At 39.4% G+C, this 27,851-nt stretch overlaps 1 protein-coding gene across 6 annotated transcripts in view; it reads left to right on the forward strand.

Moving 5' to 3' along the window:
* Positions 1-27,851, forward strand: part of SPAG9 (sperm associated antigen 9) — a 62,658-nt gene that overhangs the window by 28,675 nt on the left and 6,132 nt on the right. For 3 of the 6 annotated variants that reach the window (XM_065034790.1, XM_065034791.1, XM_005503106.4), the window contains 24 exons: positions 2,042-2,195; positions 5,096-5,306; positions 5,794-5,893; positions 6,976-7,097; positions 9,994-10,051; positions 10,502-10,654; positions 10,744-10,795; positions 11,214-11,344; positions 12,610-12,666; positions 13,529-13,702; positions 14,372-14,501; positions 14,760-14,852; positions 15,138-15,305; positions 16,102-16,273; positions 17,324-17,551; positions 18,780-18,975; positions 19,811-19,933; positions 20,465-20,545; positions 21,029-21,096; positions 22,265-22,413; positions 23,553-23,724; positions 24,701-24,814; positions 26,466-26,504; positions 27,373-27,549. In XM_065034790.1, coding sequence (XP_064890862.1) covers positions 2,042-2,195; positions 5,096-5,306; positions 5,794-5,893; positions 6,976-7,097; positions 9,994-10,051; positions 10,502-10,654; positions 10,744-10,795; positions 11,214-11,344; positions 12,610-12,666; positions 13,529-13,702; positions 14,372-14,501; positions 14,760-14,852; positions 15,138-15,305; positions 16,102-16,273; positions 17,324-17,551; positions 18,780-18,975; positions 19,811-19,933; positions 20,465-20,545; positions 21,029-21,096; positions 22,265-22,413; positions 23,553-23,724; positions 24,701-24,814; positions 26,466-26,504; positions 27,373-27,549 — 3,122 coding nt within the window. The remainder of the gene's footprint in view (positions 1-2,041; positions 2,196-5,095; positions 5,307-5,793; positions 5,894-6,975; positions 7,098-9,993; positions 10,052-10,501; positions 10,655-10,743; positions 10,796-11,213; positions 11,345-12,609; positions 12,667-13,528; positions 13,703-14,371; positions 14,502-14,759; positions 14,853-15,137; positions 15,306-16,101; positions 16,274-17,323; positions 17,552-18,779; positions 18,976-19,810; positions 19,934-20,464; positions 20,546-21,028; positions 21,097-22,264; positions 22,414-23,552; positions 23,725-24,700; positions 24,815-26,465; positions 26,505-27,372; positions 27,550-27,851) is intronic. The other 3 variants (XM_065034792.1, XM_065034793.1, XM_005503107.4) reach the window with 1 other exon arrangement.

The following is a 27,851-nucleotide window of genomic DNA, read 5'->3' on the forward strand; positions in this document are numbered from 1 at the left end:
ATAAGCTTAGTGGTGTATCCTGCGAGTAAGTAAGTAGTAAATGAGCTCTGACCCATGGCTCCGGGAGGCGGTTCCGAAGCCGGGGCCCCTCCACAATGCTCCTTTCTCACTGCCCCGCTGGGCACTCAACCGCCGCTTTTATCCCTTCTTTTCTTTTTGTTGTTGTTGTTGCTGGACTTAACCAATGAAATGGTTTCAGTCTGTCTGTTACCATCAGCTCAGCTTATGTGCTGTGTCTTTTGTTACCCACACCCATTGGAGTTGTGGGAAACCTGAAGAAAAGCAGGACCTGTTACAAGAGTGGGAATCGCTGCAATAAAATTCTGCTCAGTTGTGTGGCTGTTTGTCACAAAGACTTTACCGCACAGTTCGCAGATGCTGGACCAGTATCTGATGCTTTTTATTTTGTAACCCTGACTGATTTTGCTTTAGTTTATTTGCTGCCTGCTTTGCTCTGCTAAACTACTGAATTAACGACTTAACTTGGAATAGTATTTATGAAAGACTAAGATATGTGCAACGTGAGAATTAATTGCAAAGATTTTTGTGGAATCTCTTGTATACCTGTGCTGGAAAGGTTTATGCCAATTAAAATTGTTTACTCTTTGAACATTTTTTGGTGATGTAAAAGTTAACAAAAGGCGTTTACTGCTTAATTGTGAAATACAATCCCTTCTTGACTATCATACCTTTTCATCTAAGTAAAAATAAAAACAAACCAGAAACCACCCACCAAACTAACAAAACCAAACCAACATACATATATAAAAGCTGAGCTTCTTGCTTTTTAACACTCCCTTTCATATTTTTGCCTTTAACTTATATACAGGTAGTAATTCTGCATAGAATTCTGCATAGCTTATGTTTAATTTGCGAAAGTCCTTGCAAAGGAAAGTATATATGGTTGTGATTTGACTTTTTGTAGTGCTGAAATATGAGATTCTCAGGTGTTAACATTGGTCCGGGTTGTCCCTGCAGTGGTGCTTCTCTCAAGAAGCGTCATTTTCTGCCATCTCCTGCACACTTTTGTCTCCTGTCTTTAGTGTACTGTGCTAGTTGATTACGGTCCTTTTTTCTGTATTTCATTGTTCGGATGGAACAAGTACTTTGCTTTATCTCAATTCTATGCCTGGCTGATATTTTCCTTTTTCAGGGCTGGCTGTAGCATCCTATCAATCGTGTTCTACACAATGTTTTTGTCTCTTGCTAGCAGGAAGAATTAATCGTTTTGTTCGCTGATCACACTCCTGACAACAACATTGACTTGGGGATTTTTATTTTATTTTAATTATTCTTTTTTTTGCAGGGTCAATACACAAATTTCCAAACATTTTTTCTCATCGTGAGTAGGTGATAAAGATAGAGATGGCGAAGAGTTGGGATGAAATAATTTGCCTTACTGGCACAAGCTTTTGTGCAGCTTTTGAGTGAAGGAGAGTGAACTGATTTTGTTTAAAGCTGTGCCATTTTCGCTGGGCTGGTTTTAACATTGGTAATTCCTTGACCCAGTTGTTTTCAATTGTACAAATCCGTGTAATTCCTGTCATCTTCAGCAGAAAAATACCATCAATTTTGCAAAGAGTTGGACTTTAGGCTGTTTAGAATTTTCCCAAATACTTCAGTTAATGATTTAGCTGTTCAATCTTGTAGAAATTGTCATCCTGTATCTTGCAAAATAAGTGCAAAATTATATTTTTGAGAGTAGTTGCTGAAAACTGTAATTTAGTCTGAAATAAGGAAATACTTTCATCCCGTGCTCCTGTTTGTGTCCCATTTCTGTAAAACTTGTTTACTATAGATTAGCAGTGGCGCAATCAATAACTGCTGCCTGCAGCCACGGAATAGACTATTTGCAATTAAATAATGTGAAATGAGGAGTTACGTGCGATAACACAAACTGTGTGCGCTGTGCTGTGTATTGAGTAGAGACCAGTGTATGGATGTTTGAACTCTTTCACTGCTTCCCTGCCGATTTCAGAGGCGTACAGGGAAATAAAGCGTGTGGGTCTGAAATGGCTGATGAAAGTTGTCTCCCAAACAGAAAGGAGCGTCCGATCTCCCTGGGCATCTTCCCGCTGCCTCCAGGAGATGCGATCCTCACGCCCGAAGCGCAGCGAGAAGCGGGGGAGACGCCGGGCTCGGAGCACTGGAAGTTCCCCGAGCTGAGCCAGCCCCGCTCCCACACCAGCCTCAAGGTGAGGACTCTACAGGTTGTAGATCCTTAGCGGGGAAAATAGCTCGTTGAAAGAATCACACAGAATGTCAGGGATTGAAAGGGACCTGGAAAGCTCATCCAGTGCGATCCCCCCATGGAGCAGGAACACCCAGATGAGGTTACACAGGAAGGTGTCCAGGCGGGTTGGAATGTCTGCAGAGAAGGAGACTCCACAACCCCCTGGGCAGCCTGGGCCAGGCTCTGCCACCCTCACCAGGAAGAAGTTTCTTCTCAAATTTAAATGGAACTTCCTGTGTTCCAGTTTGAACCCATTGCCCCTCGTCTTATCATTGATTGTCATCGAGAAGAGCCTGGCTCCATCCTTGTGACACTCACCCTTTATGTCTTTATAACTATGAATGAGGTCACCTCTTGGTCTCCTCCAAGCTCAAGAGCCCCAGCTCCCTCAGCCTTTCCTCCCATGGGAGATGCTCCACTCCATGGCTCTGCACTGGACTCTCTCCAGCAGTTCCCTGAAGGAGGGAGGAAGGAAAACCTTAAGTCATCTTTGTGTGAACCAAGTGTGTTGCTTCCTTTGAGGGAACTTGTTTGCTGGAAGGAGCAGAGTTTGGGTTGCGTTTTCCAAACGAGTGATAGCAGGCGGGTTCTCCTCTCACTCATGGGAATGGGTTTTTTCTTTCAAGGGACCCTTTGCAAAGGTCAGTCGCTTGTTCTTTCCACATTAGGTACGTAACTAGATAGTGTAAACAGGTCTGCTGGTTTAAAATCCTTTTAGAAGGAAAGCTTTGGTTACTACATGGGCAGTACTCTTAACGTAGCCTCTGCCTACTATCAGGTATATAGCAAAGATACGCTGCAGGGTGAGAGTGATCTAACTTGCCTAAATTAGCCTGTGATTTTGATTTCTCTTACGTGTAGCTTGGCTACAATTCCTGCAATTGTTCTGTCTTCCAACAGTGAGAGGGTGGCACAGAACAAGCTGCAGAAATGGAAGAATGGGGGAGTGATGTTGGAATGTGATGGGATCGGGCAGTTGGGACTGGGGCTCACAAACAGCCCACAGGGAGGTGAAGAACCCCAGAATGTGCAGAGCTGCCCTATATCTTTATGTACATGAGGTTTTTTGGAAGGCTGTGGATGCACTGTTGTTTCTGAAAAGGCAAACAGCTGAGGGGAATTTCCTCCAAAGTGAATTGAATACTTAGCAGGGGAATTTAAACTGATAAGTATTCAAGACATAATTGGAACCCAGATTTTTGGTGGGGTTTTTTTGCCTAGAGGTCATATGGAGATAATGGGAAGTGTAAGTAATGATTCATTGTAAACATATCAGAGTGAGAACAGGAGTTTAGATCTAAAAAACTGTCACCTAAATTCTTGTCTAGGACCAGTTTTGGATCTTAAATTTGTCCTGTTCCCTGTCTCCCATGTCGATTAACATCAATACACTGGCAGACTTCAGGAGAGCTGACTGAAATACAACTGAAAAGTTGTGAGTAAGAGTCTAAGTGGAGATGTGCTATAAAGGGAAAGTTCTGATCCCATCCTGTCCCCTCAGGAGATTATATTGGTTAATATATTTTGTCAAAAAAAGGCTTCTAGGTATAATTCTTCTAAAAATAATGCGCTGCTAAAAGAGAATTTACAAAACAGCACAGACTGTAGTTTTTCAAACCCGGTTAGTCAGAGTAAGTTCCTTGGGTCCAGAGTAGCTTCTTTGCTTTTTAGCTGTGTATGTAAAGTCCTTCTGAAGTGAACATAATGAATAACATCATTATCCAAGTCATAAGCAGAATTTGAAACTTTCTCTAATACTTGTATTTCCTCTAAATATTTTTAACATCAAGTACAAGGCACAGGCAAGTTTCTGCTGCTTTCAGGCATCTGTTTTCCATTCATGCATGAGCATTTCATTAATGGTCGGTGTTTCCTCTGGAAGTGTCGCAGAGCAGGCGTCAGGAGAACTGGAGCTCGTGCAGTAGTGACATTGCTGGATATCATTGTGATAACACACAATTACGTACCGTTCATTTTCTTCTGCTTATTTCTGCAAAGCATTGCAGATGAGCTACTAGTTCAGATTTCATTATCTAACTCTTAAACCTTTTTTTGGGGGTGGGGTGGAGAATAGTCTTTTGGCAACACTGCCAAAAAAGTCAAATTTGCTAAGTCAACCCAGCAAGGACTTTCAAATACTCAGGGTTTGAGATATTTTGATTCATTCATTGTCACTTAATGGAATTGCATTTCACTTTCATTAGTTCTAGAACAAACATTTGTGATAGCTTAATCAATATTGTTTCCAGGAGTTAGCTAAAAAAATACAGCAGATAATCAAGTCAGAAATGTAAACCAGATGGGATTATTTGCAATTCCTTAACGGAAAGGGCTGTTCAGTTTTCTCTTGTACTATCAAGCTGTTTTTCTTGCGCTTTGTGTGTGAAAAGTCACTGATCAGCCGGTGCTGCATCAGTTAGCGGATGCTCTTGGAATACAAACACGTAGAAATGTTTGACCAGAGCCAGCAACTGGGCGGTTTTATTCCCTGGTTGTGTGAGGGGTCCCGTTTCCTCCCTTCTGTGTCTGCTTGCTGAATCATTATCCAGCAGCTGAACTTCACCAATTCAAAAGGCAATTGGCTAAATTGTGTAGCTGGTATTTTATTTTTAAATGGATGCAATGCATCTCATACTATTTTCACATGTTGGTTTTGCTGCCTCGTGTAACTGTGGGTAAGTGTACAGGCTTTATTCCTTTAGAGTTACGTGTTAATTTACTAGATTTCTGAATAAACTTGTCAGAATATCAAAGTTCTTTGCATTTGCATATTCTTCAGTAAAATACAATAATTTTTGTTTGTTCTTTAGTTTGTATGCTTAACTCTTCTTCAGTGTTTTAATGGCAATTGTTCAATTGTAGGATGAGCTCTCCGATGTCAGCCAAGCAGCCTCAAAATCTACTACTCCAGCGTCCACAGCTGCTTCCGACGCGCCTGTGCTGCCTGCTGAAACTCCTCAAAAGGAAGATGTTGAAGGGCTTGCAAAGGACACAGAAATGCCAGATGAAAAGCTGGATGCAAGCAAGAATATTGAAGTACAGGTAGCTCAAGAGACAAGGAATGTGTCCACGGGTGAGCTGCATTAACTTTTTAGTGTATGGTTACTATGGACCTCATGTCTAATCTGTTATGAAATTGTTGTGCCACAAATGAAAAATGTTTTTTTCTCATTATTTTTAGGAGTAAGGATATTGGTAAGAGATACAAGTCTGTTGTTTATTGGTGGGTTTAGGAATTATTTTTCTAGAATCAGAATTATTTATGACATTTCTTTTTGAACAGCAGAAGTGGCACTCATCTAGACACAAAACTCCATGAGATGTTAGACATCTTCTTGGCTTCTGTTGCAGAAACAGTGGGAAATAATGACCGTTGGATGACTTAAGTTAAACTTGGGGGGACTTAGAAATTCCAGTGTCTGCACTAGAGTATTGAAATTCATAGGTCTTCTCATTTAATGACCTACTCATTTGATGATCAGTTAATAACAACTGCATGTAGATAATGTCAGATGTCCCAGGGATGTTTTGGCTTATGGACACATACCACTTCTCCCTAGGTGGAAATGAAAATGAAGAAAAATCTGAAGTTCAGGCAATCATTGAGTCAACTCCAGAGTTGGATATGGATAAAGATCTCAGCGGGTATAAGGGTTCCAGGTAAGTTGTGTGTTGTGATTAGGATGGGAAAACCAATTCTAGAAGGTGCTAGACTTTGGCTTTCAACTTGTGACTTGTTTAGAAATTTTACCAGACTGAGATCATGCATCATACCATGAATCTCCTACTTCTGTGACTTTCCCAAATTCCTCAGGAGTTTAAATATAACAGCAACTCTTTATTCTGTTCCTACACCTGATGAACATTCAGATGTAATATGAAGTACTCTGAATTAATAATGTTTAAATATTCATTCCATATTTCAAGCAAAGGGTCTATGACAAGAGTCCTTTTCTCCCTACATGAAGGTTCCAAGCTGGGCCCTTATGTTTTCACCTGTATCTCTAGAATCTGGCTTGATGATTGGCTTTGCAAGTGTTACAGCATTTATTTATCAGAATCTGATGGTACGTGGTGTTGGCAGATTGCTTTTGCCTGAGTTTGCTTATTTGCAGGCTGTTTCTTGTGAATAATAACATTGTTTTCTAAAGCTCTAAAAGCCCCATAAAAAATAAACAAGTGCTGATTTAGTAGCAGGGGAGGTACCTCAGCTTCTGAGCAAGCCCTGAATGATTTAGAGTCCTTCAGATATGTGTCTGTTTTATTCTTGTGATGACATGGAAGAAATTACCTTGTGTAGTGAATGTTAACAGTGCAAGATCTTGGTGTGACAGAAGCCCCCTTTCTGGCCAGAGGAATGTTGTGATCTCTTTTTGGTTCTCTTGCATTCCTGTTGTAGTAAATGACTTCCAGCTTGGCTGAGCTGTCCGCTCTTCAAGCGTTTGGGCTGACTGAGTCCTGACAGGGCTGAATTGCTACGTGCCAAAACTTGATATGCTTTAATTTATTAAAATCCTGACTGGCTCAATATCAGCAGCTGTCTCAAGTTTGGGATTGTGATGCCAAAGTAGAATTTGAGAATAAAATTTAGGATTCTAAGCCAATCAAAAGCTTCTGAAAATTTTACTTCTTTTTTTGGGGGGTGACAAATGAACTAGTGGTCAAAACACAGAGAGAACTTTCTGCAGTGCGGGAGCGTTTTCTTTCTGCTTTTTCATGTCTTGTTTTAATTCTTTGAATAGCACTCCTACCAAAGGCATAGAGAACAAAGCGTTTGACCGTAATACAGAGTCACTCTTTGAAGAGCTGTCATCTGCTGGTTCTGGCCTAATTGGAGATGTGGATGAAGGTGCAGATTTACTGGGTAAGAAAGGTTATTTAAAGAGGAATTTTCCTTGTTAATGAAGTGCTTAATTACCCTTGCTGGATGTACTGTCATTTGCATTAAAGTGTTTTTAGTGTCATCTTAAGGTGGTTATTGGAATGCAAAAAAAAAAAAAGAAAAACAAACCAGGAGAAAAGTTTTTGTTCTTTCTTTCAATATAATGATATCAGCCTTAATATTTTGGAGCACTTAACACTGTGCTGTGTGTCAGTTTTTCCTGTATGTTCTCTGTCAGGAAGATTTTTACCTCGAGTAAGGATTTTTATCTTCAACTAGTTGTAGGTAGTTTAATTTGGATTGTGCCCAATGTGTAATGGCCTGGCTTTATCACCTCTGTGGAATTTAATGTGTAAGAGAGAATTGCAGCAGAACACAATGATGGTCATTTAAGAATCAGTTGAAAGAGGAGGAACTGGCATCTCTCCCTAAGCAGTTTGCTGCTGCTTGTGTGCCGACTGAACAAAATACAAGTTCTGAGAGTATGAGTTGATCAGGAACGGAAAGGACATTAAAAGAAGGATCTTTCTACAGACAATGAATGTCTTATAGCAAGTTATTTTTGGACACATCAGTGTTCAGGCTTCACTTTGAAATAATGAAAGCTGGTACTATAGAATGTATGAAATGCTGATGCAACTCCTGTGTGTTGTAGGAACGTGTTGTATATAGAAAATCAGCACTTTGCTTGTGTTGTCTGACCTGGTAGAAATACAGATTGTTAGCAGTTCTATGTAGAACTGTTACACATGCAATCTGGATTTCTGGTTGTTCAGTGTTCCACCAGAAACATCAAGTAGGTGACATTTCTGCCACGTTTCTCCCTGCGAGTAAGGGGCCCATCTCCAGTCCGAGATGGCTTTTCTGTGCCACCGTCTGCTGTGTTGAACCCTGAGCAGCAAGGGCCACCACATCCTTGCTGGATCGTGTTTCATCCGAAACTCCTGCACTCTGTCACAGGGACAACTAATGACACATTCTGCATGCAAAAGTATGGGTAGTTGAGGAGAAATATTAATATGTAGCAACTTCTATCCCCTATCTACACGATAAATTGTAGAAAGAAATCAAACTACTGTCTGGACTTCCTGATAATAGATACTTTGTTTTCTATGGGCAAAAATAATATACTTTTTAGTGTAACGTATCAAAAGTTTGTCACTGACTTCATTACTATATTCTGTAAAACTATTGCTGGAAACACCGGCGTGTGCAAAATGAACGCATGGTTATAACCGTTGGTTATGCAGAATGTGTTGTTCTGAAGTTTTTACTATATAATCGCCATTTCACCTTGAGCACAACCATAGTCCAAATTACTCTTATTTAAAAGCCCCATCTGCATCCAGGGTAGCTGGTGTGTTTCAAGCATTTGGGTCTGTCCTAAGCACGCATTAAACTTTAGTCCAAAGTTCTGTAAAAGTGGTTAATTGGGATTCTCTAATCTTTTCTCTTGGGCTGCATACCCAGGGGAATATTCTGGTGTGTATGCTTCTTTTTTTTAAAACAAAACTCTTTGGAATCTGTTGCTTCTCCCGTTGGGCGTTCTTGGCTGCTGCTTTCATAAAATACATTCTCTGCGTTTTTTTCCCTGCTTGGTAACACTTTTTTTCTTTGCCTTTGCACTCTGGCTTTGTAGTTTTTGTTCTTGCATCATAAAGGATCCTGAAACCTGTTGGAAGTGATCCTGTGTATTTTATCTGTGAATACTGAATACATTTAAAAGCAATAGGCACTTAAAGAGAACCTCTGGATGGCTGCGGTGTAGGGGATTTCTCCAGGTATTGATAAAGCAACCATAGCTGATCTAAATTCCTTCAGTATTAAATGTTATTTAATCTAAAACCCAGAGAGAGACATTCCAAAAGAGGGAACTTTGACTTGCATGTCTGTTTTTAGATCATTTTCTTTGTTATCCAACTATCTTTTTAACTCTTACCAAAGTTGCTTTAGAAGATTGTTTGCAGAGTATTTTAAAAGGCCCCCACCATTCATCTTTTCAAAATCCTGCAAATTATATTATTTTAGGCATGCAAACCATAGGGTGAGAAATTAATTTCCAAAAATTTAAATAACATTGAAGTAGTTACATTCACTTTTTTCCATAGTAACATATTAATGTGAAACCTTTACTGAATGGCTTAGCATTTCTTCCAAGTACTGTGCTTCTAAATTATTTCACAGCAAATCAGAGGCTTCTGTTGAGTTATTGATTTTTATAAGAGGTTTAACCAATAGAAATGGTTGTGAGAAACTTAACTTTAACATCTGTCTTTCGTATAAATCCTGCTGCTAATCACATCACATTCCACTTCAGATTTTTGGTGGTGGCTTTGTCTTAGTTCACTCTTATGTCATAAGTCTCAATCTTTTATTGCTCTTCGCTCATTCTACACCTTACATGAAATGTTTCTTGTTCTTGTTTTTGCTCTACATGGAATGCATGGGCTTTAAAGACCATAATTTCTTTGGTAAGGTATCATTTGCTCTGGGGAAGTCTGCAGGGCTTTTGCAGTCTGAGCTTTGTAATTCAGCATGTCTTGTGTTTAGATCTTAGATACTTTTGTGTCTAACGTGGTATAAAGGACAGTTGAACATATTAAACTTCAACTTAGTAGCACTGTAACCTTCAAAACACATAGACTAGGTGGAGGTAGGGTTGCCTTTAGGCTTTAATTGAAGTCAGATTGGGAAGAAGGTGGAGGGGAAAGCTAACAGTAGAAGGTAGGTTGGTCCTGAAACTTCACATAGCTCATAGTTTTTATGACAAGTTTGTCGTACTTAAAATTCAGCTGTTTTTAGACAATGGCAAAACATACATTGTGTAAAAACATCCATTTCTATCTGCTGATTTCATGTGTTTGTTTCCTTTGGAAAGGAATGGGTCGTGAAGTTGAAAACCTTATTTTGGAAAACACTCAGCTGTTGGAGACAAAGTAAGTGAGAATGTGTATGTAAAAATACTGACCTTTTTTGTTATGTCTTCAATACCTTCATACAGACCTGAAATTATACAAATGTTCTTTCTGTTCTAAGAGTAGTGGTGATATAAGTATTTTGAATTAGTAGGTGAATTTACCTAAACATAAAGCTGCTTTTATCCTTGCAGCGCTGTGTCCTAATGAGATCAGCTCCCTGCCTTTGTGTTAGAAACCAGAGGAATTCAACCTCTAAGCAAACAGTTCTGATTTATCAGTACTTTAATACAGAGGTGTGGATGTGTTTGAGCATTTGAGATCTGGGGGAGAGGGTTTGACCTGCTTTAGAAAGCTCTATCTCTTTACAGCTGCTCCATGTAAGAAACGTGCAGGTCTACAAGAATAAAATCAGACTGAAGCTCAGCTATGAGTCATCCTTGTAACGGTGTGTTTTAAATGTTTGTGTAGAAATGCACTGAACGTAGTGAAGAATGACTTGATAGCAAAGGTGGATGAATTGACCTGTGAGAAGGATGTACTACAAGGTGAATTAGAGGCTGTAAAACAAGCAAAACAAAAGCTTGAAGAGAAGAATAAGGAACTGGAAGAAGAGCTGAGGAAGTAAGTTTAATTCTGTGGCTGATAAAAAGGAAGGAAAAAGAAAACCCACCGTGTTATCTAATGCAGCTATTTTTTTATTTTATATTTAGAGCTCGTGCAGAAGCAGAGGAAGCAAAACAGAAAGCTAAAGAGGATGATGATGTAGGTGTATGTGTGTATGTGTATTTTTCTGTGTATAATTCACAATGGGGCATTAGAAGTTCACATGCATTTAGTGAATCCTCTTAAACTTTACTGCGGGATAAGTAGTGGTGAACTTCATCTATAGAAAGGATAGAAGATCTAAAGAGCATAAGTAAACTTAAAATGACCATATCTCATTTCTTTCTGCCCATTGTTGTGTGTCACATACTTTTTGAAGAACCGCTTTTCTTCAGATTATACTAAATACAAAAGATAGAGGGAGAGGCAGGTAAAATGAGTTTGTTTTACAAAGCCCCAAATGATTTGCCATCTGGAATTGTGCCCTAAACTGGCTCTTCTCGGAAGGAAAAGGCTGACTCTGCAAGGCCCTACTGTGCTCCTTTGTTTGTCCTATGTTTGCTTGTTTTGTGTTCAGAGCGATGTCCCCACCGCTCAGCGGAAGCGCTTTACTCGTGTTGAAATGGCCCGTGTTCTGATGGAAAGAAATCAGTATAAAGAGAGGTTGATGGAGCTTCAGGAAGCTGTCCGATGGACTGAGATGATAAGGTAAAAGGCTCTTTTAAAATATTTCATGGAGCTCCTTGGATTTTACAAGCTTTTGATTTTCAGCTGCAGTGATCTGGTCAATAGGTTGGGTTATGAGGCCCTTCCTCTTGCCTCCCATGCAAGTAGTTATTCATGTAGTTATTCAACTCCCATGTAGTTATTCATGCCCATGAATAACTTTGTTTTTTAAATTATCAGCATATAACTTACCTTGTCAAAATGGGTTCTTGGTGAGACCTTGGTGAAGATATATTACTTCATATGATGTGAAATAAGCATCCCATGAAGAAACGTTTGTATTTTAGAACAGTTACAAAACTTGGTAACCATAATTAATCAATTTGGTGGGCAGGAAAAATGACTGTGTGTGTATATGTGCACATACCTTAGAGCAGTGGGCCCAGTTGTCAGCTGAGATGTCAAATCAGGAATAACATACAGTTACAGTCTTCGGATTGATTGTAATCCATTTGTAAGGACTCGGGTTCTTCAGGAGAAAACACAATTTTAAAACTGTTCAAGGTTTGTTAAGTATCAGCAATAAAGATGGTGATTTTGGCCTAGTTTGTGTCATGAATATTGAGTTGTCTGGAAGGGATGATTTTCCAAACAAGTCTTCTACCTCAGACCTTGACCCAGCTCATTCCTGCCACATCTGCCCAAGCCATGGCCAGAGGTGACGGTGTCAGTGGGTGCTGCCCTGCCCATCATGTATAACAAAGGCTTTTAATTTTTTCTATTGTCCTCAATAACTGGGAGGTGTTTTGGCTCCCAAGCAGACGTGGTTTGCTTTTCTATAACTATTGTCTCCTGTAGAAATCCTCTCACATCTCTGTTAATGCATCTGTGGCTTCAGGAGCAATCACTTCATTTATTTACTGATGTGTTGAAGAATAAGATGTTTTGAAATAAAAAGCAATGGTTAACATATTAAAAAACAGGAGGCAGAAGAATTTAAAATGGTTTGCTGCTTGCTTCTAGTTGTTTTCACTGCAAAGTGTTACATGGGTTTGTCTCTTGTGTCTGAGCAGCACTCACCAGTTGTGTTTGTGATGCAAATAAATGTGGATGTGATGTTTATGTAACTTCAGTTCATCTGGTGAGAACTTTAATGTTGCACTCGGATCAGAAAAGTGGCAATATGAAGAAACAGGCTTTGATACATTCGATACCTTATCCTGTTTTTTTAAGTAAGAGTTACACACTGTTCTGTTCCTTTTTTTAATCAATGCTTACTCAGTCAACTTGGAATTCATTTCTTGTAGAGCATCAAGAGAAAATCCAGCCATGCAAGAAAAGAAGAGATCAAGCATTTGGCAGTTGTAAGTATTGAAACACAGCTCACTGGCAAAAATAAATAAAAGACCCTAACCAATTAGCTGGCATATCTTTGTATGTTAGCTAATTATCTTTTGGCAGACGAAGATGTCTTAACTGTTCTCCTCTTGTTACCTAGCATGCCAGCTCGGTAAGGCTGTTCTTGAAGACAAAATGTATCGTAAGCTGCATCACCCAGTGAATGGCTGTGCACTTTGTGAAGTTAAACGCCAAAGTGCTGTCATTTTTTTTTCCTAGCTGAATATGCACCAGGGCTCTTGTTCTGAACATTTTTCTGGGTTCTTTTTTATGATGAAAAGTAGAAACCTGAATAGCTTGTGTGGTTTGCATTTATTTCAGCTGCCTTTTCCTCTAGGAAGTGTGGCTTACTGATTGTTCAATTTTCCTTTCTAACTTCAAGCTTTTAAAAACAGTGTTATTTGCAATGAGATATTTGTCAAATAATCCCTTTGTTATGGTTTGCTGATAACTGTTCTTTTAGCCTAGAAAATGGTGGGATTTTTAAAGTGATCTGTGCATGAACTAATATGCTTCATAAAACTCTTCTGGGTGTGATGTTCACATCCTAATGTTGTTGGTTCCCTGTAGATGTTCATTCAAGATGAAGATCCCATTAAATTTGATAAATGGGATAATAACTCTAAGAATTTGTCTTACCGACGTGAGTTTCTGTGCCTTGAGGGTGTTGCTGAGTGCGTGGTGGCTGCTGCTACATTGAGCTCCAGTTTCTTAGTCTAACTGGCTTGAGCAGGGTAACATATGCCATGTTTTGCCTGCATAGTCAAATTTGGATTTATCTTACAAATGTTGGCTCTCATTTTTATTTCTTTTTCCTCCTTCCTCTAGTTTTAGCAGGCTCTTCAGTTCGTCTAGCAATACAGCTAAGAAACCAGAACCTCCTGTCAATGTTAAATATAATGCTCCAACCTCGCATATTACTCCATCAGTCAAGAAAAGAAGCAGCACCTTATCTCAATTACCAAGTGACAAATCGAAAGCCTTTGAATTCCTCAGTGAAGAGTAAGACATTTTGGTTTTATAATAGTAGATATGCTCTATCAAGTATTTACTCTTCTAATCCTTGGAGATAAACAGGATGTTGCTAAGTGAAGTACAATGTTCTCCTGAAGTGAATGTTGATACATAAGAAATCAACGTAGCACAGACTGAAATGCTCAGCGGTGGGTGAATACTCTGGGTACCTGGCAGAAGTATTCTCCTTGGTAAACATCACTTTCTTTCATCAAAGCACATTTAGGCACAGGAGGCAGCGCTTGGTACACTTCTATATGCAGATGTTGTAGCTAAGCAATAACTATACACGTAGTTTCATTTTAAGTTCAATGGAAAAATAGTACATGAGTCAGGCTGACAAGTATCTGTTATTATGTTTTTTCTTCTCCCTGTGTTGCTTCTTAGCAATATATCTTTTTGCTTTACAACTTTTAGAGCTTTTAGTAGAAGATACTGATAAGAGACTGTGGTTTTACCTGTCTTTCACAGGTGCCTTAGAAACAGCCCACAGGGAACCTGGTGGTCTAGAAGTGATGTGTGGAAAAACTAGTGATCTCTTTGGTAACCTGGTGCTTCCACGGAGATCTGGTCTACCGAGTCCAGTAGCAACTCTGATTACACAAAGAATTCAGAGGAGCATAACTAACAGGTTCTTTATTAACGCTTCTTCCCTAGAACTGAAGCCAGTTTAGCCTCGCGCAGAGAGCAGAAGAGGGAGCAGTATCGCCAGGTGAAGGCTCATGTTCAGAAAGAGGATGGGAGAGTGCAAGCGTTTGGCTGGAGTCTACCTCAGAAGTACAAACAGGTATTACACTTATGTCTTCAGACGTGGTGGGAACAACCTCATGATTTGTGGCATTTGAACAGAGCATAATTTCACAGCTTGTGTTTGAGTGATTGCAGCATTTTTTTTGTTGGACTCTTGCAGTTGAGTGTCTTTTGAAGGAAAACCATAATGCAAGTCTATTATGTTTAGTAGTCTGGTCAACTGATTCCAAAGACTAAAGGTGAAAGCTTTTCTATTTGTGTTTTTTGTTGCTATTTTCTATTTTATTTTTTTTAGGTGGCAAATGGTGGCCAGGGTGACAATAAGATGAAGAACTTGCCTGTACCTGTTTACCTGAGACCCTTAGATGAGAAGGATACCTCGATGAAGGTAGGATATTGACAGTGATGATCTAGAGACCTGGACAACCTGTACCTTGAATATTTTTAATTTAGACTCTTATTTTCTTTTTTAAATAAAGTTGCTTCTTTTTGAAGTATAGATGAATCAGAATTTAAGCTTTGGTAGAAATGTACCTGACTTTAATCTCAATGAATTCCCTATAATGGACTGCAGATATATAATCATTTTGATATGACTTAGCATATTTAACAATGGCTGTGTCTCATTTGTTTTAGTTCAGTATTGAAGTGGAGTATTTCTTTTTCTTCCAAGCTGTGGTGTGCTGTCGGGGTGAACCTTTCAGGAGGGAAAACACGGGACGGCGGGTCTGTGGTTGGTGCTAGTGTGTTCTACAACGATGTGACCGGTACGGATGCAGATGGCAACAAGCAGCAAACAGGATCTCAAAGTAGCTTAGATAGACTTGACCAAGAGCTCAAGGTAAGGTCACTGTAAGGCATGTCCAGCAGTTTATATAGTTAAATATATTTACTATCTATCTATAGATTGAGAAAATATTTTGTAATCAGGCTTATTGGTAATGAATAGATTTTTCTCGCGTAGTCATCAACCCAAGATACTTGGGTTAGTTAATCCAACTACAAAAATGCTGCAATTCTTTCCTGTGTGCCAGCTTGTTGGCGAATCTGAGGAGAGGATCAATTTTACATCAAAATGATGAACTGCTTATGCCAGCGCTTCCTGCTTTAAAGAACGTTTGTGACAGAATTGTTCATGTTCTGACTACCATCAGACATGAACAATTCTGTCACAAATGTTTTTTAAAGGTGCCTGTGTCATTGTTTAAACATGTCGTAGTCTTCATGTTTCCATGAAGAAGCAATGAATGGAATTGATATTAAGGGTATAAAAACAGAGACTTAATTTTGAAGTGCCTTGGGACATTACATTAATCTGTGGCAATACCACGTATGGTGACTGGCATGTAAATAGTGTTCTTAAGTAGCTTTACACTTATCTAACTGTATAACTGTGCAGTGTAATTTTCTGTAGCTTTCTACATAGGTATGAAATATGTGGTGGTTTTATATTCTAAATATATATAAAACAAGTAATTACATATAATGTTACAATGAGATTGAAGATATTTAACATATCACATGTGTGTATTTCTATAGTTAATAATGTAAGAACATGTAAGATCAAAGGTAATAGTTTTATTCTTGTCCCCCTTCCTGTTGTTATTCACTTCTGTTCTGCCTTTATTCTCCTTCAGGACCAGCAGAAGGAGCTGAAACATCAGGAAGAATTATCCAGTCTAGTTTGGATCTGTACTAGCACACATTCTGCTACAAAAGTTATCATCATTGATGCTAATCAACCAGGAAATATTCTGGACAGTTTCATTGTTTGTAATTCTCATGTGCTTTGTATTGCTAGTGTACCAGGTAAAGACTTGTGATGTTTTAGCTCCTGTTTATTAATTGTATCTTATTCAGATTTTCTTATGCAAAAAAAAACCCCAGTGTGATAAAATGTTACTGTAACACAGCAAGTGTTCAGTTGTAGGGAAGACTATTGGATTCCTACTCCACGGTTCTACTCTTCAGTTGGCTCTTGACTTAAATTAATTCAATGGTAGAGAGATGTTGGCAACCAAGACTAAGTATTTTGTCTGCTGTATTATAACTTGTGCAATAGTGCCAATGCTTCATGGCACTGTGAACGTCACAAAAGAAAAACGTTGGCTTTTTAGACCTCTTCATCCTCTTGAAGTCAAGTTGCAAGTCTTGGAGCTTCCTGTAGAGGGAATCCTTGTTACATGGAGAGTGTACGGGCAGCGTGTGCTGAGGGGAGTTTAATAGGAGGACATTGTGATTCTGGAGAAGAACTAATTGTGTGCTTTTAGTTTTCTTGTTTCTTGCCTTATGTTTATAGAACTTTGTAGCGCTAGTTCCAGTGGATGTTTTGTTTAATAAGCTCAGAAGAAATCTCTTTCCAGTGAAGACTGAGGTTTTGCTGCACTGAAACTACATATAACTTGTAAAATCAAAGCAGCGTAAAATATATTAAAATACGATAAAAATTTCAAGAAACCAATAATAAAATTTTGAGTCTTAAAAGTATTTGAGAGGGTTGTATGAGAGAAAAACAGCTTTCCTTCCAGAAAAAGGGTCTGCTGCAGTTAAATTCTTCATAAAGGCATACATAGGCATTCCTGCATATATACACTGTTATAAAATCTAATTTTAATGGAAAATTTATTTGAGATAGAAATAAACCGATAGGAAAAAGTCTTTAGGTTAAAATATGGTGTATGGCATTCAGATGTGCAGCCTGTATAGGTACTGCTTTTGCTTTTTGAGCTTGTAGATGGGCATCTGCATGCTAAATCTCAGCTGCTGGAGAGTTCATTCCTCTTGAAGCTTAGTTTGTTATTAGATGGAAAAATCATTCACCTTTATGTCCGCAAGAAATGAGAGTTTAATCTCTTTCAGGGGCACGGGAAACGGACTATCCGGCGGGAGAAGAAGGGTCTCAAGAGGCAGATCCCAGTCAAGTGGACAAGTCGTCTCTGTGTGGGAGTATGACCAGTAACAGCTCTGCCGACACCGACAGCTTACTGGGAGGAATCACGGTGGTCGGCTGCACCGCGGAGGGGGTCACAGCGGCACCCCCAGCGCAGGATGCAAACGGCAGCTCGCCAATGGCAGAGAAACAGCCAGGTATGAGAATCTTACAAGGGTGCCAGGGATGGCCAAATACCATTAGGGGTCACTGGAAAATGAATGGTGTAGGTATTGAATGTAGCAGTTTGTCCCTAGGTGGTGATGACATAAAACAAGTACTCTGGCAAATGGCCTGTGAGTCTTTTGTGTCCAGTTATGGGCCCTTCAGTTCCAGAAGGACAGGGAACTGCTGGAGAGAGTCCAGTGCAGGGCAACGAAGATGCTGAAGGGTGTGGAACATCTCTCCTCTGAGGAAAGGCTGAGGGAGCTGGGGCTCTGGAGCTGGAGAAGAGAGACTGAGGGGTGACCTCATTCATGGTTATCAGTATGTAAAGGATGAATGTCACGAGGATGGATCCAGGCTCTTCTCGGTGACAACCAATGGTAGGACAAGGAGCAATGGGTACAAACTTGAACACAGGAGCTTCCACTTAAATATGAGAAGAAATGTCTTCATGGTGAGGGTGGCAGAGCCTGGCCCAGGCTGCCCAGGGGGTTGTGGAGTCTCCTTCTCTGCAGACATTCCAACCCGCCTGGACACCTTCCTGTGTAACCTCATCTGGGTGTTCCTGCTCCATGGGGGGGATTGCACTGGATGAACTTTCCAGGTCCCTTCCAGCCCCTGACATTCTGTGATTCTGATATACTTGCACTGTGTAATTGTAGCTGAAAACTTTGTGGAGATGATAGTAAATGAGTCCAGACAATTGCTTCTTTCAAATACTTTTGAGAGAACTGTGATCTAAAGAGAGCTTTCAAGGTATTCAGTATTTGAAATGCAGATCTTGCTGACAGATGACTAGAGAGAATGTGAATATATGCCTTAAATCTTGTAAAGTGTTAGCAGAGATTTAAGTGAAGCTGCTCACTTTATAGGCATTCGTAATATTTTCTGTCATGCGCCCTCCAGAGCTGTGGTTGTTAATGGATGTGTGGTGGCTGGACTTGTTCACTGCTATTCTAGTTAATCACTTAAAGGACAATCCGTGCCATCAGTCACCGGGTTGATTCTTAGTGCATTTGACACCTGTTGATGCAGTGCAACCCACTAAAGTTTGAGTCTTTCTGATCTGATTTTTTTTTTTTGTTTAGATTAAATACCAAATCTGTGTTGTGTCTGTCTGCTTATTACAGCTGTTCACTTAAGTGTTAAGCAAGCTCTCGCTGTCTGAAATAATTGAGCCTTCTTTCACAGTTATTTTTTTCAAATTTTTTTATTCCATAGATACTGCAACTGAAAGTAATTCAGTAGATGAGAACATTCCAACAGCAGAGGAGGCAACGGAAGCAACAGAAGTCAGTGCAGGGGCAGGAGAAGACACAGCTGATATCGCACAAACTGGAGTCTACACAGAGCACGTCTTCACGGATCCGCTGGGAGTGCAGAACACAACAGAGGCGTCTCCAGTATACCAGCCTAGGTACACAGTCTAAAGCCTCATACCTCTTAAAATGCATTTAAAAAGAAAAAGATACTTGTAGGAACACAACATGGGGATGAAATGACTACTTATTTTTAAGTGTTGTTGAGGTTTATATACATAGTCTTGGTACAAAGCACTCTATGGTTTGCTGGCATGAAAGGGTCACCTATGCACAAAGAGTCTTTTGTCTGTGAACTCGTATCCCCTGAGTACAGACACCTCCAGAATGGAATGGAGTGTTTGTCACCCAGTCCTCTCGCAGACTTATTGTGAATGGTGCTGATCTAGTCGTGCCCATTTAAATTCCCTGTTTTGATGTCAAAATAAATAAGAATTACACTCCCTTCTTCCAATCAACTGGTTGCTCAAACATATATTTACTTTCTCAGAATAATCCATCTGTGAGTAGTTACAGGAGTGGAGAAGAAGCTTGAAAGGACTCAGTATTTCATATCTTCTGGAATCTTCACTCTCCACATATAGGCACAAAAGTATCATACACCTTTTAAAGTGTTTCTCTTAACATTTGCCTCTGATGTAGTGGCTCTCCTGCCATTCCCCAGAGATAGCAGCAATACTGACAGCCTTGAATGGAACCTAAATTTCCTTGTATAAGTAAATGTCCACTTGTAGAAATTGTTATTGAGGTTTTCATCTGTATCGCTGTACTGTTATGCAGAGTTGTTGATTCTTAGATACCTTATGTACTTCAAAATCCAATGTAAATACTAGCATCAGTGAAGGAAGTACCTAGGTTATAATCTGAGTAATCTGTGCACTTCATTCGATGTGTTTTAACTGTTGGGTTGTGGGGTTTTTGTTTTATTTTTAGTACTGAGTCAGAGTTATATAAAGACATTGCAGTTTTGCCAAACGAGCAAGATCTAGTGAGAGAAGAAGCACAGAAAATGAGTAGCCTTTTGCCGACAATGTGGCTTGGAGCACAGAATGGCTGGTAAGAAAATGCTAAAATTGCTAAATGCATTTGGAAATATTATTTTAAACTTGCATTTTGTGCCTACAGGCCTGATAACTGACTTGAGTCAAGATAAAGTGCAAGATGGCCTCAAGAGATCCTAAACTTGTACACTTTGCTACACTTAGGTATTACAGAATTCAAAGGAAGTATTGTAGGTGATTAACAAGCTCTTTTTGGTGGATAACACTTATCTGCATAAAAAATCTGGTGGTTTTTTGTAGTCGAAGAAATTGTTATGGTCTGATAATTCCATAACTTTCAATATTTTATTATGCTAGAAAAATAAATTGCCCTTTTTACTGCAGATATACATGCAAAGGAGTTGATGCTTTAGGCCTCTGAAAAAAACATTCTGCTGCTCATGTAGGGGGTTTTTTTTTTAGGGGAAGATGTAAACTTATTTTCCCTTTGATTGTAGATTTCAGTTATAGGGTTTTGCTTGGTTTTTTTATGCTGTCTGGCAGACCTTTCCTAGTGCTTTTAATGCCTCCTGATTTGTCTTTGCAGCCTGTATGTTCATTCATCAGTGGCCCAGTGGAGGAAATGTGTTCATGCCATTAAACTTAAAGATTCTATTCTCAGTATTGTGTAAGTCCTGAAAGAATGTCATGTCAATCATAATTAACTTTTGTTAATATACTTGCAAAATAGCTTTATATTTCCTCCTCACGTATTGGGAATGCCAGTAGCCATAAATGCATGTGTATTCTTTGAGGGGCGGTGGAAAATGAGGAGTAAGGAAAAAGAATGGAATCTTGTATCTGTTGGAAATCCTGTAGCTCAAATGATGAGCTGTAGCTGTATACTTGATATTCTTGGTATCTGTGTGCTTGAAACAGTTAAGTTTTTATCCCTCATGTTTTCTTCAGGTGTTGTAGCTAGATGTATTTTAAGCTTTTTGAGCTGGATTTTGACACCTTGTTACTCTCTCTTGAACTGTATTGTAGAAATCACTAAGGCTAATGTGAATAGAAAAAGTATATTGATATATTAAATGTTTATACATTAAGCTTGCCATCTGATAAATTCAGTCTAACGGTGTATGTTCTTGTGGCTCTTTTTTTTTAACAGACATGTAAAAGGAATAGTATTAGTTGCACTAGCCGATGGAACACTAGCAATATTTCACCGAGGAGTGGGTAAGTATTAGATCTTGAAACCAGTCCGAAAATGTGCTCCCCAGTGGCCTTTTTACAGGTTGTCTTGAGACATCTTTCTAGTATTTCAGTTGCAGTTTCAGGTCCTGTTTTTGCACTGTCCTGGTGCCTCCTGGAATGTTTTTCTTACTCTGAGAAGGAGGAGAAAGGGATATATCTGAGCTAAATAGCAAAAAGCCAGTTGCTCAAGTCCACTTGGATCATAATCTCTTTTGGTTTTTTTTCATTATGCTCAATAATCATGTCTTCTGTTTTATTAATTGTGTTAATTATTATCTGTGGCCAAGTCCTTCAATGGGAGTTTTGTAAGACTCCCTTCTGAATTTCTGCCCAGACTGTTATTGGACAAGTTCCATTCCTCAGTCTCCGGAATAAGGACCTGGAGGGGAAGCTCTTGCTGTGAGCAGCTGGAACTTACCTGTTGGCTTGTTTCCACAAGCTCCCGATTCATTTGTTCTTGTGGAGTTTAAATCCCTGTGCTCAGCATTTAGAATTAAAGAGGTTGCACAGCCCCAATGGCAGATGCATCTTCCCCACTATTTGCATCACGTTGTTGTGTTTTTACCATTCATTTGTTCTAAAACTCAAACTCCAGTAGCTTACAATCCTCAAGGATCTGCAGTAAATGTCAGTGATGATCTGTGGCTTCCATCTACAGAAGAATTTACTTCGTATTCAATGACCAAATGCAGTATGCTTTCAGTAGATTTCAGGTGCCTTGCTTAAGATTTTGCAGCATATTTTAAAAAGATCTTGATGCTCTGGCCAACACTTCTCTGGTCAAGCAGTAAGTGCCCAGCGCTGTGGTTAGTTTCTTGTAACATACACTGATGCCCATCCAAGTAAAGCGTTTAGCACTAGATAGCTTGCTGTTTTAAAAAATGTTTTGATGTGTTTTGAACATGAGTCACTGTACAACCTTATAATATTAGAAATATAGTTGGATTTGGGATGTTGGTAGTTTCTATAACCAGTTGCTCTTTTTTTTTAATGAGCCTAGCCATAGACTTGTATTGACTTATCCAGATTATTATAGTGCTTTTAAAAAGATTAGACTGTTAAGATATTTCCCTCTACTTCTAAAAGATTTTAAAACTCATAGGAGCCTATGTTTTGTTTTTGTTTTTTTCTTTTCCTTCTGTTTTTAAAGATGGTCAGTGGGATCTGACGAACTATCACCTCTTAGACCTGGGCCGGCCGCATCATTCGATAAGATGCATGACAGTGGTACATGACAAAGTCTGGTGTGGCTACAGGAACAAAATCTATGTTGTTCAACCAAAGGCCATGAAAATAGAGGCAAGTCAAAATGGTGTTTGAAATAATTGTTACATTTTAATGCCATCTCATGCTACAGCTCAAACTCCAGAGTAACTCCAGAGAACAGTTATTTGGTCATCAGTATGGAATCAAGTAACCAAATTTATCTTGGGAAGTACTATACTTTTTTTAAGATGTTTTCACTTTTTGGGAGATTTTTGAGCCATGATGAGACAGTTCTCGTGTATTGGAACCAATTTCTTGAGGATTCAGTTCCTCATTTCTAGCTGATCGGGAACTGGAAAGTGTCCTTGTGCAGAGCTTGTGAGGGTAGCTCCCTGCTCGTTCCTCTGTGTGTGCCTCTCTATGTTCTCCACCCACCTCTGACCTGCTTTATAATCTGGCTTTGCATACTTTAGAAGTTTGTAAGTGTTAATATTGAACATGCTCTCTCTCCATAGAATGGTTTGTTTGTATAAGGTGTGTAAGCTGCTGTTTCTGCACTGTTGTGTGTGTACCTGACATCTCAAGTAGAGAAAGTGGTTAAGGTTTCTGAAAGCCATTAGCAGTATTAATACTTCAGCATCTGCTAATTGGTCTGAGACATGGGCCAGACCTTTTGAAGGTGAACGTTCAGTTCTTCTGAAAATACCAAGCACGCAATTAATCATCTGTTTTTCTGCAGGAGACTATATATATGTTGGAAAATAGAATTTAAGGAGTTCATACAACAGAGAAGTGAATTGTTTTGTTGGTGAATAGCGTGTATTTTGCATGAGTGGGTTTACGTGCAAGAGCAAGGCTTGACAGAACTAGGAAGAAAACTGCTTTTTGGCAGATGTATCTTGTGCTGTGACAGGAGGGCCTCACACCAACCAGGCTTTGGGTTAAATGGAGGTGGAAGCCGGAGCAGGCTGGGATAAGATATGTAAATGAAGACACAGTAAGAGACGATGACTTTGAGATCGCACTCCAGGGAAGGGAATTGGCATTTTTACTACTACCTTACCAGTGTTGTATGGTGATTGTAACTAAGCTAAATGCTGTATCTGCTAGTGACCCTGCAACTCAGAGGGTTGTAGATGACTGAAGAAAATTGCCAGTGTAAGACTAACAGATAAGTCATTCTTATTCTTTCCTTTGTTTCATCTTCTAATTTAAAATCCAATCTTCCATAGAAGTCATTTGATGCGCACCCAAGAAGAGAAAGCCAAGTGAGGCAGCTGGCGTGGGTGGGTGATGGGGTGTGGGTGTCCATCCGCTTGGACTCCACCCTGCGTCTCTATCACGCGCACACGTATCAGCATCTACAAGATGTGGACATTGAGCCTTATGTAAGCAAAATGCTAGGTAAGTCGATAAGAAAAACTCTTGTGTTCTTACACCTCTTGCTGTCTGGAGTGTTCTTTTCCTGTTGCGGATCGGGCAGTTCTCACTGCAGACCAGGGGAAGGGCGGGTGGAAAGGCAGTCAAATCCTCTTTGTGAAAACTTGAATCTGGAAGTAGAAGCCGAAGTCACTCTGTAAAGCATGATGAGGGTGATAGGTCTTCTGAGACAGTCTGATGCCTCTACCTGGTGTCTAAAGTGTCCCTAAAAACTCAGGACTAATGAGGAAACTGGTGATTAGGTTGGGCATCAATAGAGACACTAAAATCTCTTTTTATTGTACTGATGCCTTTTTAAAAATCTAAGAGTGGGAAGAATCCATTACTTGTGTGGAAGCGTTGCCTCTTTCTCAAGAAAATCCGAATACAAGATAGCAATTTTTTATTGCTATTGAAGCTAGTAAGCTGTTTTTTTAATGAATATTTATATACAAGCAGTTTGACCACCTATATAACACAACAAGTACAGGTAATTGGGCCATGGGAAATACTTCACAAATAACTCCTGTGCCATTGTGCTTAACTAGTCAGCCACTTTCTGCTCCCATCATAGTGCTAATGGGTGAGAAATTAATTTTAATGGATGAGAAACCATTTTCTTACATCTGTAAACTCACCTTTGTTTGTTTGTTTGTTTGAAAAGCTGCCCTGGTGCTTTAAGCCCCAAAAGATTTTATTGTGCAGCATTATGGAGCCATTATACCTTCTGTGCTTCCTCACAGTTAATGTTAGACTTTCTGGATAGGTTCCCAACTTAATTAACAGTGTTCTAGCATTTTAGGTTATCTTTACAAATTAAATGTACTCTACCTTGTTTCTGTTGGAAGTGGGAGGGAGTGACTTGTCTGTGTGGTTTGGGAGTTGGAGTTAAGATTCTCTGTTATGGAACTAAAAGTATTCTTGCTCATAATTTTTGATGAAAAGCATCTTTTGTTTTTAGGTACTGGTAAACTGGGATTCTCATTTGTGAGAATCACAGCTCTTATGGTGTCTTGTAATCGTTTATGGGTAGGAACAGGAAATGGTGTCATCATCTCCATTCCATTAACAGAAAGTAAGTAAAATATAAATGAGTAGCACTGTGCAATATGTTGTAGGCACAAAAAGAGAATACTAAATATCATTCAGATGCTTGCTAATGGATAGAAAGTGTTACTGCCAGGTCTGAATCTTTCAGGTTTGTGACAGATTTAGGCCTGTGCAATGTTTAGCACCTAATCTGTGTACATGGTTACAATTACTCTGAGCAAAAAAGTAAATCTCAAATCTCCTGTACTTCAATTTGAGCAGACTTGCTGTGGCTTGAATGAGAGAGGCTCTTTGAAGTCTTAAATGTGTTATGAGCATTAGCAGCGTTTATAGATGTTTATTGCTTGTAAGAGATGGCTTTACTTTTATAATTAATGTTATTTTTGATTGCCATATGATCCTCATGCTTGAGAATTCATCCCAAAGCTGGACTGGAACAGCAGTGGTACCGACACATTCAAAGCTAAAGGAGTTGTAAATACGTTCTACAAATAGGGCACTAACTTTTAGGTAAAATTCCAAGAACACAAATCCAGGTATCTGCTTAATAACAGACCCCAAACTGTTGTCATAGGATGAAGCTCCTTGGGGGTGGGAGGGGAAACGTTCAGACATGGGCAGCTGAACCTTGGCAGAAGGAACAGTCCAGTTCAAGGGCAAAAGTCGTCTTAAAATGGTAAAGCCTGGGAAGAATCTGTGTGTAAAGTGATGGCATTGCAAACAACAACAAAAAACCCAAACACTCGTGCATGAGACTGATGTTAAAACACATGGACAGAAGCTTCAGCAAATAAAATACAGAGCTTTTAGTCCCAATTGTACTGTTGTTATATAGAAAGTGGTACAGTCTGACAGGTGAAATTTTTAGGGTAATTTAGTAGTAAAAACTCATGTTGTTTCTGCTTTGTTGAACAGCACATACATGCGTTGTTTCTCATACTGTTCCATTACATTGTCCATCCATTCAGTAAATGTCTTTTTTTGCATTGCATGAGCATACTAGGGGAGGACAGACTTCCTATCATGAATTTGAAATAGTTTAAGTCATGCTTTCAAAAATTATAGCTCTTAGTTTGCATCAAGCTTTATTTGATGTTTCTAGAGAGGTTTGTCTTAAAACAGGAGCGAACATGAAGAGATCCCTATTAAAACTCTTCCATTTAATTTCAGTTTTGTTAGTTGTTTGTGAATCAGAACAGGTTGTGGGTAGCCTGATAGTGGTTTTGAGAACCCTCGTTACAAATATTCACGGCCTTCAAAACCAATCACATCCTTGCATAAGCAGTTGCATCTCTCACTTCCCTGGGTCTCAAGAGCAGGATGATGTTTCAAAAGGGCACTTGAAAACACGAGTTGTTATATATCATTTGGGTAGCCTCCTCCCAAGGAAAGAGAGAAAGGGGAAACGTCGCTAATCAATAATAGACTTTATAGCAATAAAGCACGTGAAAGTGGCAGTGCTTTCGTTGTCCGTTTGGTGCTGAAACTTTGATAACACGGTGTTGTTCTTTGTGACTTTTTACTTGAATCTTCTGTAATTCGATACTGGTTTTAGGAGCTAAATTTTTAAGCTCTGCCTAATCAAAAACCAAACGATGAGAGTGGTGGGTTCTCATTAATCCTTCTCCTCTGCTGTCGTACCTCTCCATTTCCCCTTTCCTCCTTTCTCACTTTAGCTGTAATCCTCCACCAGGGACGTTTACTGGGGCTGAGGGGTAAGTGCAGATCCTGAACAAAAATCTACTTTCAGGCTTCTAATAGCCACTTCGAGGCTGTTTCCCACTCCTTATAGATTTACCCTCTGTATGTTCCTACATGTTCTTCCACTTGCAGTTACTGCATTGCAGCAGTTTTATGTTTGCTACATGGCCACCAATCTGCTCAGCAGTTTAGCATATCATCCTGTGTTGCAACTGAACTTTCATACGGACTTTGTTTTTCTTCCAGCCAATGTGATACCATATCTTATAACTTTGTCATTAATCCACATCATTTACTGTCTTGTTACAAATCACCGTTTCTTTCACTCCTTTGATAGTCTCTGGAATGGAGATGGCTTGTATGTCTAGCATGAGTACTTCTCTGTTTTAATGGATTTTAAAACTTCTCAGTAAAAACTAGATGCAGAATTATAATAGGGTAGCTCCTTCATGCCCGCAGGTGGCAATTTTTAGGCAATTTTTGCTGGCAAGGGGATACCCTGCAATTAGTTGGAATGAAACTGTCTTTAATTATATGTTTAAGTACACTGAATTTGCTGATACTGAAACACATTAGAGGCACTTATTTTCTATGAAAGATACAGTCCTTTCGCAAATTATTTTTTTCCAAAAGTAGGATATTAAAATCTGGTGTTTATGCTAGACTAATAAGAATCCTGCTCCATTTTCTGATGTACTTAAAATAACGAGCATGCAATCTTTTTTTCTTTCCAGCTCTGTCTTGAATTGGCATTGCTGCCCTCCTGTTTCATTTTTATCTAAGTTGGCTTTAGCTTTTAGACGGTACCATAAGGTTTCTTAACAAATAACCACTTCTGTAATTTGTAATTTTCAAGTAGAAAACACTTCTCTTCTTTTACAGCTAATAAAGCAGCAGCAGGCTCTGGAAACCGTCCGGGGAGTGTAATACGTGTATATGGTGATGAAAACAGTGACAAAGTGACTCCAGGGACATTCATACCGTATTGTTCAATGGCACACGCGCAGCTTTGCTTCCACGGGCACCGTGATGCTGTCAAATTCTTTGTTGCAGTACCTGGTGAGGTTTTATTACCATTCTTCAAATGACGTTTTCACCCTCATTTGCTTAAACGTAGTGTTTAGGCAAAGATAGCGAGTGTTTGAAATTGTACATTCAGAAACAATTGATTATATTTTATTTACAAGACTTGCCTGATTCCCAAGTGCAGTATCGTTTAGTGGGAGCAGAAGGGTTTGGTCACAAAGAAAGAAGTGTTTTATCTGGGAAAAAGACACTGTTGTGAGTGCTTGTTTATTAAGAAGGCAGTCAGCTGCTAATTGATACAAGGCCCAATTTAAGAGTCTGGGGAAGGATGAGCT

This window comes from Columba livia, chromosome 18, assembly GCF_036013475.1.
Source record: "Columba livia isolate bColLiv1 breed racing homer chromosome 18, bColLiv1.pat.W.v2, whole genome shotgun sequence".
Lineage (NCBI taxonomy): Eukaryota > Metazoa > Chordata > Aves > Columbiformes > Columbidae > Columba > Columba livia.